The sequence below is a fragment of the Oncorhynchus mykiss genome, chromosome 17 (assembly GCF_013265735.2).
Source record: "Oncorhynchus mykiss isolate Arlee chromosome 17, USDA_OmykA_1.1, whole genome shotgun sequence".
NCBI lineage: Eukaryota > Metazoa > Chordata > Actinopteri > Salmoniformes > Salmonidae > Oncorhynchus > Oncorhynchus mykiss.
The window spans coordinates 65,611,534-65,625,363 of NC_048581.1; the positions used below are offsets into that span (position 1 = coordinate 65,611,534).

At 38.9% G+C, this 13,830-nt stretch overlaps 1 protein-coding gene across 11 annotated transcripts in view; it reads left to right on the forward strand.

Moving 5' to 3' along the window:
* LOC110516128 (transcription factor EB-like) overlaps positions 1–13,830 on the forward strand; it is a 69,721-nt gene that overhangs the window by 31,278 nt on the left and 24,613 nt on the right. For 8 of the 11 annotated variants that reach the window (XM_036950455.1, XM_036950460.1, XM_036950458.1 and 5 more), the window contains 2 exons: positions 10,324–10,428; positions 12,300–12,467. In XM_036950455.1, coding sequence (XP_036806350.1) covers positions 10,399–10,428; positions 12,300–12,467 — 198 coding nt within the window. In that variant the 5' untranslated portion in view covers positions 10,324–10,398. Of the gene's footprint in view, positions 1–10,267; positions 10,429–12,299; positions 12,468–13,261; positions 13,821–13,830 lie in introns of those variants that run through there. The other 3 variants (XM_036950457.1, XM_036950459.1, XM_036950461.1) reach the window with 2 other exon arrangements.

A 13,830-nucleotide genomic window follows, 5' to 3' on the forward strand; every position in this document is an offset into this window, starting at 1 on the left:
TGTGTTTGATTAATCTGTAGTGTAGTTCAGTTCTAATCACTGACCCTGCCCCCCTCCCACTCTCTAATGAGAGAGAGCTTTGAAACCAAGCCACTGTGACATCACAGCACCCGGCACACAATGGCTGCTTTTTGCACACACCGCGTCACAGATGCCTGAAGAACTGAGTGTATGCCAGGCAACTGGAGGGCCATGTGGGAGAACCCACTGCCGGGTAGCGGTTTGTCAGTAAGTGAGATGTGGAAGGAAGTGAAACCATGTGTGTCAGCAACAGGAGAGGGGAAGTAGAGAGGTACCCATGTACAGTATATTAATCTATGTATTACGTATCATTGCCACCATGCAAAGCTACATGTACAGTGCATTCAGAAAGTATTCAGACCCCTTGACTTTTTCCACATTTTGTTGTTACAGCATTACTCAAATGGATTAAATAGTTTTTTGCTCCCTCATCAATCTACACACAATACTCCATAATTACAAAGCAAAAACAGGTTTTTTGTTTGTTTGTGCAAATGTATAAAAAAAAATATATAAAATGAGAATTTTGAGAGTCTTTGGGTGCCTTTTGGCAAACTCCAGGAGAGCTGTCCTGTGCCTTTTACTGAGGAGTGGCTTCCGTCTGGCCACTTTCATCAAGGCCTGATTGGTGGAGTCCTGCAGAGATGGTTGTCGTTCTGGAAGGTTCTCCCATCTCCACAGAGGAGCTCTATCAGAGTGACCATCATATTCTTGGTCACCTCTCTGACCAAGGCCCTTCACCCCGATTGCTCAGTTTGGCCGGGCGGCCAGCTCTAGGAAGAGTCTTGGAGGTTCCAAACTTCTTCCATTTTAAGAATGAGGAAGGCCACTGTTTTCTTGGGGACCTTCAATGCTGCAGAATTGTTTTGGTACCCTTCCCCAGATCTGTGCCTCTACACAATCCTGTCTCAGGGGCTCTACGGACAATTCCTTTGACCTCATGTCATGGTTTTAGCTCTGACATGCACTGTTAACTGTGGGACCTTATATAGACAGTTGTGCCTTTCCAAATTATGTAAAATCAATTGAATTTACCACAGGTGGACTCCAATCAAGTTGTAGAAACATCTCAAGTATGATCAATGGAAACAGGATGCACCTGAGCTCAATTCCAAGTCTCATAGCAAAGTGTCTGAATACTTATGTAAATAAGTTATTATGGGGTATTTTGTGTAGATTTCTGAGATATTATATATTTCATCTATTTTAGAATCAGACTGTAACATAGCAAAATGTGGAAAAAGTCAAGGGGTCTGAATACTTTCCGAATGCACTGTAACTGCCAAAATAAAGTAAACACCAACATAAAGTGTCTTAATAGGGTGTTGGCCCACCATGAGCAGCCACAACAGATTCACTGTGCCTTCATATAGATTCTACAAGTGTCTCTGGAACTCTATTGGAGGGATGTGACGCCATTCTTCCATGAGAAATTCCAGTTGGTGTTTTGTTGATGGTTGTGGAAAACTCTGTCTCCAGAATCTCCCATAACTGTTCAATTGGGTTGATCTGGTGACTGAGACACACACACCATTTAAACCCCCTATGCATCTTTGAGGCCCCTCTTTCAAAGTCACTGAGATCTCTTCTTCTAGCCATGTTAGACAAAATAATGACAAACTGGGCATTTTATACAGCACTCTTAGCATGATGAAATATTAATTGCTTAATTAACTCTGGAACCACACCTGTGTGGAAGCACCTGCTTTCAATATACTTTCTATCCCTCATTTACTTTGTCATCACGGTGAGCGTGAACAGAGTGTGTATGAGAGTGAGAGAATGCACTGGCAGCACTGAGCATTGAATGAGGTGGTGTCCCGTAGGGTAGCTCAACCAGATAGAAGTTTTGCCATTTTCGCATAATATTTCCAATCGTTTACCTTGGGGTAGGAGTAAAAAGTATATTTGGAACTGAACATGATTAACTATGTTGAGAGTGTTCGCATGCATTAGCATTAAGCTAAGCTAAACTTTGCCATATCACACAAAGGTTTGCTTCTGAATGTTTTTTATTTTATTTATTTATTTAACCTATATTTAACCAGGTAGGCTAGTTGAGAACAAGTTCTCATTTGCAACTGTGATCTGGCCAAGATAAAGCATAGCAATTCAGCTAGCATTCTAAGCTAAACCAGCTAGATCACATTGAGACATGCTGGGAGACTAGCATGTTGAACTAAACCAGCTAGATTACAATAAGATGTCCTGAAATCATTGGCATGCTAACATGAAGGGCCAATTCGTCAGGGACTTTGTTTCTATTGTGTTTTTGACTGTACATTTGTTTGTGTGTAACTCTGTGTTGTTTTTGTCACACTGCTTTGCTTTATCTTGGCCAGGTCAGAGTTGTAAATGAGAACTTGTTCTCAACTGGTCTACCTGGTTAAATAAAGGTGAAATAAAATCAATAAAAATGAAGCTCAACTAGATCACCAAGATGTGCAGGAAATATCATCATGCTAAGCTAAACTTAGGAGTGGACTTGTCCCTCTGGCTGGCATTCCTAGGCGAGCTGATTGAGTTTGAAAATGTAATCACCCAATTCGTCAGAGCCTACAAATACAACCAGAGGCATTGTGTCTGTCAGTGTGTAGCTAGTGGTAGTAGTAATAGTGGACATGAGTTTTTCTTGGTCAGGTCCTGTTTCTGATGTAGCGCATTTGCAGAAGTAAAAGTGATCGAATTAGAAGTGCATGTAGTGGTGTAATAGTGTTAATAGTAGCAGTAGTAGTGGTGTAATAGTGTTAATAGTAGTGGTGTAATAGTGTTAATAGTAGTGGTAGTGGTGGTGTAATAGTGTTAATAGTGGCAGTAGTAGTGGTGTAATAGTGTTAATAGTAGCAGTAGTAGTGTTGTAATAGTGTTAATAGTAGTAGTAGTAGTGGTGTAATAGTGTTAATAGTGGCAGTAGTAGTGGTGTAATAGTGTTAATAGTAGCAGTAGTAGTGTTGTAATAGTGTTAATAGTAGTAGTAGTAGTGGTGTAATAGTGTTAATAGTAGCAGTAGTAGTGGTGTAATAGTGTTAATAGTAGTGGTGTAATAGTGTTAATAGTAGTGGTAGTGGTGTAATAGTGTTAATAGTAGCAGCAGTAGTGGTGTAATAGTGTTAATAGTAGTGGTGTATTAGTGTTAATAGTAGTGGTGTAATAGTGTTAATAGTAGTGGTAGTGGTGTAATAGTGTTAATAGTAGCAGCAGTAGTGGTGTAATAGTGTTAATAGTAGTGGTGTATTAGTGTTAATAGTAGTGGTGTAATAGTGTCAATAGTAGCAGCAGTAGTGGTGTAATAGTGTTAATAGTAGTGGTGTAATAGTGTTAATAGTAGTGGTGTAATAGTGTTAATAGTAGTGGTAGTGGTGTAATAGTGTTAATAGTAGCAGCAGTAGTGGTGTAATAGTGTTAATAGTAGTGGTGTATTAGTGTTAATAGTAGTGGTGTAATAGTGTTAATAGTAGTAGATGTAGTGGTGTAATAGTGTTAATAGTGGCAGTAGTGGTGGTGTAATAGTGTTAATAGTAGTAGTAGTAGTGGTGGTGTAATAGTGTTAATAGTAGCAGTAGTAATGGTGTAATAGTGTTAATAGTAGTTGTAGTAGTGGTGTAATAGTGTTAATAGTAGTGGTAGTGGTGTAATAGTATTAATAGTAGCAGCAGTAGTGGTGTAATAGTGTTAATAGTAGTGGTGTATTAGTGTTAATAGTAGTAGTAGTAGTAGTAGTGGTGTAATAGTGTTAATAGTAGTGGTGTAATAGTGTTAATAGTAGTGGTGTAATAGTGTTAATAGTAGTGGTAGTGGTGTAATAGTGTTAATAGTAGCAGCAGTAGTGGTGTACTAGTGTTAATAGTACTGGTGTATTAGTGTTAATAGTAGCAGTAGTAGTGGTGTATTAGTGTTAATAGTATCAGTAGTAGTGGTGTAATAGTGTTAATAGTAGCAGTAGTAGTGGTGTATTAGTGTTAATAGCAGTAGTAGTAGTGGTGTAATAGTGTTAATAGCAGTAGTAGTAGTGGTGTAATAGTGTTAATAGCAGTAGTAGTAGTGGTGTAATAGTGTTAATAGTAGTAGTAGTAGTAGTAGTAGTGGTGTAATAGTGTTAATAGTAGTAGTAGTAGTGGTGTATTAGTGTTAATAGTATCAGTAGTGGTGTAACAGTGTTAATAGTAGTGGTGTAACAGTGTTAATAGTAGTGGTGTATTAGTGTTAATAGTAGTGGTGTAATAGTGTTAATAGTAGCAGTAGTAGTGGTGTAACAGTGTTAATAGTAGTGGTGTAATAGTGTTAATAGTAGCATTAGTAGTGGTGTAATAGTGTTAATAGTAGTGGTGTAATAGTGTTAATAGTAGCAGTAGTGGTGTAATAATGTTAATAGTAGCAGGAGTAGTGGTGTAATAGTGTTAATAGTAGCAGTAGTGGTGTAATAGTGTTAATAGTAGCAGTAGTGGTGTAATAGTGTTAATAGCAGTAGTAGTGGTGTAATAGTGTTAATAGTAATGGTGTAATAGTAGTGGTGTAATAGTGTTAATAGTAGCAGTAGTGATGTAATAGTGTTAATAGTAGCAGTAGTAGTGGTGTAATAGTGTTAATAGCAGTAGTAGTGGTGTAATAGTGTTAATAGTAATGGTGTAATAGTAGTGGTGTAATAGTGTTAATAGTAATGGTGTAATAGTAGTGGTGTAATAGTGTTAATAGTAGCAGTAGTGGTGTAATAGTGTTAATAGTAGCAGTAGTGGTGTAATAGTGTTAATAGCAGTGGTGTAATAGTGTTAATAGTAGTGGTGTAATAGTGTTAATAGTAGCAGTAGTAGTGGTGTAATAGTGTTAATAGTAGTAGTAGTAGTGGTGTAATAATGTTAATAGTAGCAGTAGTGGTGTAATAGTTGTTAATAGTAGTGGTGTAATAGTGTTAATAGTAGCAGTAGTGGTGTAATAGTGTTAATAGTAGTGGTGGCGTAATATTGTTAATAGTAGCAGTAGTGGTGTAATAGTTGTTAATAGTAGTGGTGTAATAGTGTTAATAGTAGCAGTAGTGGTGTAATAGTGTTAATATTAATGGTGTAATAGTAGTGGTGTAATAGTGTTAATAGTAGCAGTAGTGGTGTAATAGTGTTAATAGTAGTGGTGTAATAGTGTTAATAGTAGCAGTAGTGGTGTAATAGTGTTAATAGTAGTGGTGTAATAGTGTTAATAGTAGTGGTGTAATAGTGTTAATAGTAGTGGTGTAATAGTGTTAATAGTAGCAGTAGTGGTGTAATAGTGTTAATAGTAGTGGTGTAATAGTGTTAATAGCAGTGGTAGTGGTGGTTTAATCGTGTTAATAGCAGTAGTAGTGGTGTAATAGTGTTAATAGTAGCATTAGTAGTGGTGTAATAGTGTTAATAGTAGTGGTGTAATAGTGTTAACAGTAGTAGTGGTGTAATAATGTTAATAGTAGCAGTAGTAGTGTTGTAATTGTGTTAATAGCAGTAGTAGTGGTGTAATAGTGTTAATAATAATGGTGTAATAGTAGTGGTGTAATAGTGTTAATAGTAGCAGTAGTGGTGTAATAGTGTTAATAGTAGCAGTAGTGGTGTAATAGTGTTAATAGTAGCAGTAGTGGTGTAATAGTGTTAATAGTAGCAGTAGTGGTGTAATAGTGTTAATAGTAGCAGTAGTGGTGTAATAGTGTTAATAGTAGTGGTGTAATAGTGTTAATAGTAGTGGTGTAATAGTGTTAATAGTAGCAGTAGTAGTGGTGTAATAGTGTTAATAGCAGCAGTAGTAGTGGTGTAATAGTGTTAATAGTAGCAGTAGTAGTGGTGTAATAGTGTTAATAGTAGCAGTAGTGGTGGTGTAATAGTCTTAATAGTAGCTGTAGTAGTGGTGTATTAGTGTTAATAGCAGTACTAGTGGTGTAATAGTGTTAATAGTAGTGGTGTAATAGTGTTAATAGTATCAGTAGTAGTGGTGTAATAGTGTTAATAGTAGCAGTAGTGGTGGTGTAATAGTGTTAATAGTAGCTGTAGTAGTGGTGTATTAGTGTTAATAGTAGCAGTAGTGATGTAATAGTGTTAATAGTAGCAGTAGTAGTGGTGTAATAGTATTAATAGCAGTAGTAGTGGTGTAATAGTGTTAATAGTAGTGGTGTAATAGTGTTAATAGTATCAGTAGTAGTGGTGTAATAGTGTTAATAGTAGCAGTAGTGGTGGTGTAATAGTGTTAATAGTAGCTGTAGTAGTGGTGTATTAGTGTTAATAGTAGCAGTAGTGATGTAATAGTGTTAATAGTAGCAGTAGTAGTGGTGTAATAGGATTAATAGCAGTAGTAGTGGTGTAATAGTGTTAATAGTAATGGTGTAATAGTGTTAATAGTAGCAGTAGTAGTGGTGTAATAGTATTAATAGCAGTAGTGGTGGTGTAATAGTGTTAATAGTAGCAGTAGTAGTGGTGTAATAGTATTAATAGCAGTAGTAGTGGTGTAATAATGTTAATAGTAGCAGTAGTAGTGTTGTAATTGTGTTAATAGCAGTAGTAGTGGTGTAATAGTGTTAATAATAATGGTGTAATAGTAGTGGTGTAATAGTGTTAATAGTGGCAGTAGTGGTGTAATAGTGTTAATAGTAGCAGTAGTGGTGTAATAGTGTTAATAGTAGCAGTAGTGGTGTAATAGTGTTAATAGTAGCAGTAGTGGTGTAATAGTGTTAATAGTAGTGGTGTAATAGTGTTAATAGTAGTGGTGTAATAGTGTTAATAGTAGCAGTAGTAGTGGTGTAATAGTGTTAATAGCAGTAGTAGTAGTGGTGTAATAGTGTTAATAGTAGCAGTAGTAGTGGTGTAATAGTGTTAATAGTAGCAGTAGTGGTGGTGTAATAGTCTTAATAGTAGCTGTAGTAGTGGTGTATTAGTGTTAATAGCAGTACTAGTGGTGTAATAGTGTTAATAGTAGTGGTGTAATAGTGTTAATAGTATCAGTAGTAGTGGTGTAATAGTGTTAATAGTAGCAGTAGTGGTGGTGTAATAGTGTTAATAGTAGCTGTAGTAGTGGTGTATTAGTGTTAATAGTAGCAGTAGTGATGTAATAGTGTTAATAGTAGCAGTAGTAGTGGTGTAATAGTATTAATAGCAGTAGTAGTGGTGTAATAGTGTTAATAGTAATGGTTTAATAGTGTTAATAGTAGCAGTAGTAGTGGTGTAATAGTGTTAATAGTAGTGGTGTAATAGTGTTAATAGTATCAGTAGTAGTGGTGTAATAGTGTTAATAGTAGCAGTAGTGGTGGTGTAATAGTGTTAATAGTAGCTGTAGTAGTGGTGTATTAGTGTTAATAGTAGCAGTAGTGATGTAATAGTGTTAATAGTAGCAGTAGTAGTGGTGTAATAGGATTAATAGCAGTAGTAGTGGTGTAATAGTGTTAATAGTAATGGTGTAATAGTGTTAATAGTAGCAGTAGTAGTGGTGTAATAGTATTAATAGCAGTAGTGGTGGTGTAATAGTGTTAATAGTAGCAGTAGTAGTGGTGTAATAGTATTAATAGCAGTAGTAGTGGTGTAATAGTGTTAATAGTAATGGTGTAATAGTATTAATAGCAGTAGTGGTGTAATAGTGTTAATAGTAGCAGTAGTGGTGGTGTAATAGTCTTAATAGTAGCTGTAGTAGTGGTGTATTAGTGTTAATAGCAGTACTAGTGGTGTAATAGTGTTAATAGTTGTAGTAGTAGTGGTGTAATAGTGTTAATAGTAGTGGTGTAATAGTGTTAATAGTATCAGTAGTAGTGGTGTAATAATGTTAATAGTATCAGTAGTAGTGGTGTAATAATGTTAATAGTAGTGGTGTAATAGTGTTAATAGTATCAGTAGTGGTGGTGTAATAGTGTTAATAGTAGCAGTAGTAGTGGTGTAATAGTGTTAATAGTAGCAGTAGTAGTGGTGTAATAGTGTTAATAGTAGCAGTAGTAGTGGTGTAACAGTGTTAATTGCATCAGTAGTGGTGTAATAGTGTTAATAGTAGTGGTGTAATAGTGTTAATAGTAGCAGTAGTAGTGGTGTAATAGTGTTAATAGTAGTGGTGTAATAGTGTTAATAGTAGCAGTAGTGATGTAATAGTGTTAATAGTAGCAGTAGTAGTGGTGTAATAGTGTTAATAGTAGTGGTGTATTAGTGTTAATAGTAGCAGTAGTAGTGGTGTATTAGTGTTAATAGCAGTACTAGTGGTGTAATAGTGTTAATAGTAGCAGTAGTAGTGGTGTAATAGTGTTAATAGTAGCAGTAGTAGTGGTGTAACAGTGTTAATTGCATCAGTAGTGGTGTAATAGTGTTAATAGTAGTGGTGTAATAGTGTTAATAGTAGCAGTAGTAGTGGTGTAATAGTGTTAATAGTAGTGGTGTAATAGTGTTAATAGTAGCAGTAGTGATGTAATAGTGTTAATAGTAGCAGTAGTAGTGGTGTAATAGTATTAATAGCAGTAGTAGTGGTGTAATAGTGTTAATAGTAATGGTGTAATAGTGTTAATAGTAGCAGTAGTGATGTAATAGTGTTAATAGTAGCAGTAGTAGTGGTGTAATAGTATTAATAGCAGTAGTGGTGTAATAGTGTTAATAGTAGCAGTAGAAGTGGTGTAATAGTGTTAATAGTAGCAGCAGTAGTGGTGTAATAGTAGCAGCAGTAGTGGTAGTTGATGTAGTTGTGGTTTGTGTTTGGCTGGTCCTGGTTAGGTGGTGGTTCTCTGTGTGCTGCCATGCTGTAGTAGTGATGACTCTTGGAGTCAGAACGCTGTGCGTGCGTTTGGACCAGCCAGTATGCACAAAGCAGGCACTGAAATGTACACGGTGGACAACAGGCGGCCTCAGTCCTTCTCAATAGGAGCTGCCCTTCTTATTGTACCTCACACACAGTGAGCTTCTCTCTCTCTTTCCCTTCTCTCTCTCCATGCCCATGTATGGCCTGTGTATCTGATGAAGGTTGAGATGTCTTCTCTGATTGGTTGATGTCTCTCTGGCATGGCTTCTTATTGTGCATCTGGATGAAACGGTAGAAACATACTCTCAGGCCACGGCTGCACTTTTATTCACATTGACTTACATTTCATTTGTCTGAAAGGAACAGTCCCAGAGAGCAGAATAACAGCAGATCAGGTGTAGTTTTAACACTGCTGAAAGGGGAACTCTGGGGCTCTCCTAAGTTAGAGAAGGGTGGGTTGGAGGTGGAGGAGGAAGGGTGTGGAGGTGGGCGATGGTGAGGGTGTTCGCCCTCGACAAGGCTGCTCACATGACCTCCACACAACAACCGGACCACATGACTTCCACATGACTTCCCCAATGGTAACCATGGGTATGCTCATAGGCCCAGGGCTTGAGCCTGGAGGGGGTTGGTCTGATGTGCCCACACCTGCCCCCTAGCCCTCCCTTCTCCCCAAACCTCCCCCACCCAGCCTCCACTGCCTCCTAATGCACAGTTTTATTCAATCTAAACCACAGAGAGGAAAAGGCATTAAAAGTAGCATGCACTTGAGATTCCTTTTAGTTTCAAACTGTAAATATTATGATGTTTTTGTCTTACCCTGGAGACCAGGTTTCTGTGATTGAATACGGCCCTTACCTACTCTTAAGATGCCTAAAGACCTACTGTATTATCATGCTGAAAGACTGGCTACTGTGCATGTCATACACTGAAGGGACAGGGGAGTTCATCATAGTGGCATTGGTTTCATTAGTCACTTGATTTTGTTTTCACACACTTTAACATTACATGATGTTAACACATAGACAGTACTGATAGTTCGTGACCTGGGATCCAGTTGTCCTCTCGTCCCCCCTGTTCCAAAGCCATGGGGCAGCTGCTAGTTAACAGACAGTGAATATATGGCATTGTCTGTGTCTGATATGGAAACATTTAGGGATGTTATTCATTAGATGGTTTATGTACAGACATCATATGACCTGCTAATACAGCGTAAACAGACTGATGCATTGTGGTCTACTGTATTGTACATTAACTTTATATTCCACGTGTCCTGACAGGGGTACAGACAGACCTGGAGGGATGTGGTTGTGGATTATATCCTTGTTGATTACACGATTTGATTAGTTGGTAAGAAATGTGATTTGAATGTCTAGTTTTCCAGGTCTGACTGGGATGATTAGAAGGTAAAAGGACATGGTTGCTGATGTCGGGGACCACAGTGGCAGGACTCATGAGGCCTTACACCTGATGCACCTGTGTGACTTTCTAACATAGTATTCTAACACCACCTTTACTCTCCCTCTTCCCTCAGCTTCCTCACTCTCTCCCTCTTCCCTCAGCTTCCTCACTCTTTCCCTCTTCCCTCAGCTTCCTCACTCTCTCGGGCTGGACTGCAGTGCGTCTGCGTCGGCTCGCCCTCCCCTCCCCCCTCGCCCCCCAGCCATGGCCTCACGAATAGGGCTGCGGCTGCAGGTAAACACATTTTGGACTGATTGATTTATTACATAGTACACTATGTATACAGTAGATGTATTAATTGACTGACTGATGTATTGACTGACTGATGTATTGACTGATTGATGGATGTATTGACTGACTGACTGATGTATTGACTGACTGATTGATTGATGGAAGTATTTGACTGACTGACTGATGTATTGACTGACTGACTGACTGACTGAGTGATTGATGTATTGACTGGCTGACTGACTGACGTATTGACTGACTGACTAATTGATGGATCTATTTGACTGACTGACTGACTGATGGATGTATTTGACTGCCTGCCTGCCTGACTGACTGACTGATTGATGTATTGACTGACTGATGTATTGACTGACTGACTGACTGATGTATTGACTGACTGACTGATGGATGTATTTGACTGACTGACTGACTGACTGACTGATGAATTGACTGACTGACTGACTGATGTATGTATTTGACTGACTGATTGACGGATGTATTTGACTGACTGATAGATGTATTGACTGACTGACTGATTGATGGATGTATTTAACTGACTGACTGATGTATTGACTGACTGACTGACTGACTGACTGATTGACAGATGTGTTTGACTGACTGACTGACTGACTGACTGATGAATATATTTGACTGACTGACTGACTGATGTGCTGACTGACTGATTGATGTATGTATTTGACTGACTGACTGACTGACTGACTGTCTGACTGACTGATGGATGTATTTGACTGACTGATTGACTGACTGACTGATGGATGTATTTGACTGACTGATTGACTGACTGACTGATGGATGTATTTTACTGATTGACTGACTGACTGATGGATGTATTTGACTGACTGACTGACTAATGGATATATTTGACTGACTGACTGATGTATTGACTGACTGACTGACTGACTGACTGACGGACGGACGGACGGACGGACGGATGGATGGATGTATTTGACTGATTGACTGATGTATTGACTGACTGACTGACTGATGTATTGACTGACTGACTGACTGATGTATTGACTGACTGACTGACTGATGTATTTTACTGACTGACTGACTGATGGATGGATGTATTTGACTGATTGACTGATGTATTGACTGACTGACTGACTGATGTATTGACTGACTGACTGATGTATTTTACTGACTGACTGACTGATGGATGTATTTGACTGACTGACTGATGTATTGACTGACTTACTGACTGATGTATTGACTGACTGACTGACTGATGTATTGACTGACTGACTGACTGATGTATTTTACTGACTGACTGACTGATGGATGTATTTGACTGACTGACTGATGTATTGACTGACTGACTGACTGATGTATTTTACTGACTGACTGACTGATGTATGTATTTGACTGACTGACTGATGTATTGACTGACTTACTGACTGATGTATTGACTGACTGACTGACTGATGTATTGACTGACTGACTGACTGATGTATTTTACTGACTGACTGACTGATGGATGGATGTATTTGACTGATTGACTGATGTATTGACTGACTGACTGATGTATTGACTGACTGACTGACTGATGTATTGACTGACTGACTGATGTATTTTACTGACTGACTGACTGATGGATGTATTTGACTTACTGACTGATGTATTGACTGACTGACTGACTGATGTATTTTACTGACTGATGTATTTTACTGACTGACTGATGTATTGACTTACTGACTGATGTATTGACTTACTGACTGATGTATTGACTGACTGACTGATGTATTGACTGACTGACTGATGTATTGACTGACTGACTGATGTATTGACTGACTGACTGATGTATTTTACTGACTGATGTATTTTACTGACTGACTGATTGATGTATGTATTGTCAGCTGATGCGAGACCAGCTGCAGCAGGAGGAGCAGCGGGAGCGGCAACAGCAGCAGAATGCGGCGCTGCAGTACATGCAACAGCAGCGTATGTCTGTCCCAGCACCCAGCCCTGCCATCAACGCACCACAACACTGCCAGAGCATGCAGGTGCCTGTGGAGGTCCTCAAGGTAAGACCGAGAGATAGAGAGTAGGTGTGTGTGTGTCCTCAGGGATTGCGCACAATCAGTCAACACCCACATCAGTCAACACCCACATCAGAGGGAGGCGGGGTTGAAGTGAGGGAAGGTGTCAGGTGTGAAAAGGGAAGTATAGTTTGATCTGCAGCAGCAGAAAGGTGATTGATTAGAAGTACAGTGCACTAAGGGGGAGATGAAGAGAGAGAGAGGGTATAGAGAAGGAAAAAGCAACAATGGAAATGGAGGATAAAGAATGGTGACGGAGAGTATTCACATCCCTTAACTTTTCATGGACTCACTCTGTGTGCAATAATGATGTTTAAGATGATCTCTGTACTCCACACGTACCCCACAGTTATCTGTAAGGTCCCTCAGTCCAGCAGTGAATTTCAAACAGATTCAACCACCAAGACCAGAGAGATTTTCCAATGCCTCACAAAGAAGGGTACCTATTAGTAGATGGGTAAAAATCAAAAAGCAGACGTTGAATATCCCTTTGAGCATGGTGAAGTTATTAATTACACTTTGCATGGTGAATCAATACACCCAGTCACTACAAAGGTACAGCCTTCCTTCCTAACTCAGTTTCCGGAGAGAGAGGAAACCACTTAGGGATTTCACCATGAGGCCATGCTTATAATTGTTAAGGACTGGGGAGTTTTTCAGGATAAAAAGTTAACAGAATGGAGCTAAGCACTGGCAAAATCCCAGAGGAAAACCTGATTTAGTCTGCTTTCCACCAGACACTGGGAGATTAATTCACCCTTCACCAAAACAATAACCCAAAACACAAGGCCAAATCTAAACTGGAGTTGCTTACCAAGAAGGCAGTGAATGTTCCTCAGTGGCCAGGTTCCAGTTTTGACTTAAATCTGCTTGAAATGACAATCAGTCAATTTGAATCCCACTTTGTAACACAACAAAATGTGGAAAAAGTCAAGGGGTGTGAATACTTTCTGAAGGCACTGTAGGTGAAAAAGAGAAAACATACTGGAGATGATAGAGAAAGGGTAGAGATTCAGGCAGAGAAAGAGAGGGGGATTTAGGAGAAGGGGTAATCCACTCACGTGTTGCTGAGGGTCAGCCAGCCTCACTGAGCTCCTCCTGGGTGCAGTGGAGGTGGTCAGGGCTGGATCACTTCTGCTAGGTGGACTGGACTAGAAAGTGGAAACAGCAAAGACCGAGAAGGAAACGGAGAGGGAAAGAAATACAGAGATAAAGAGACTGAGAAGGAAACGGAGAGGGAAAGAAATACAGAGATAAAGAGACTGAGAAGGAAACGGAGAGGGAAAGAAATACAGAGATAAAGAGACTGAGAATAAAATGCGATGGAACAGCAACAAGGTAGGGTGAT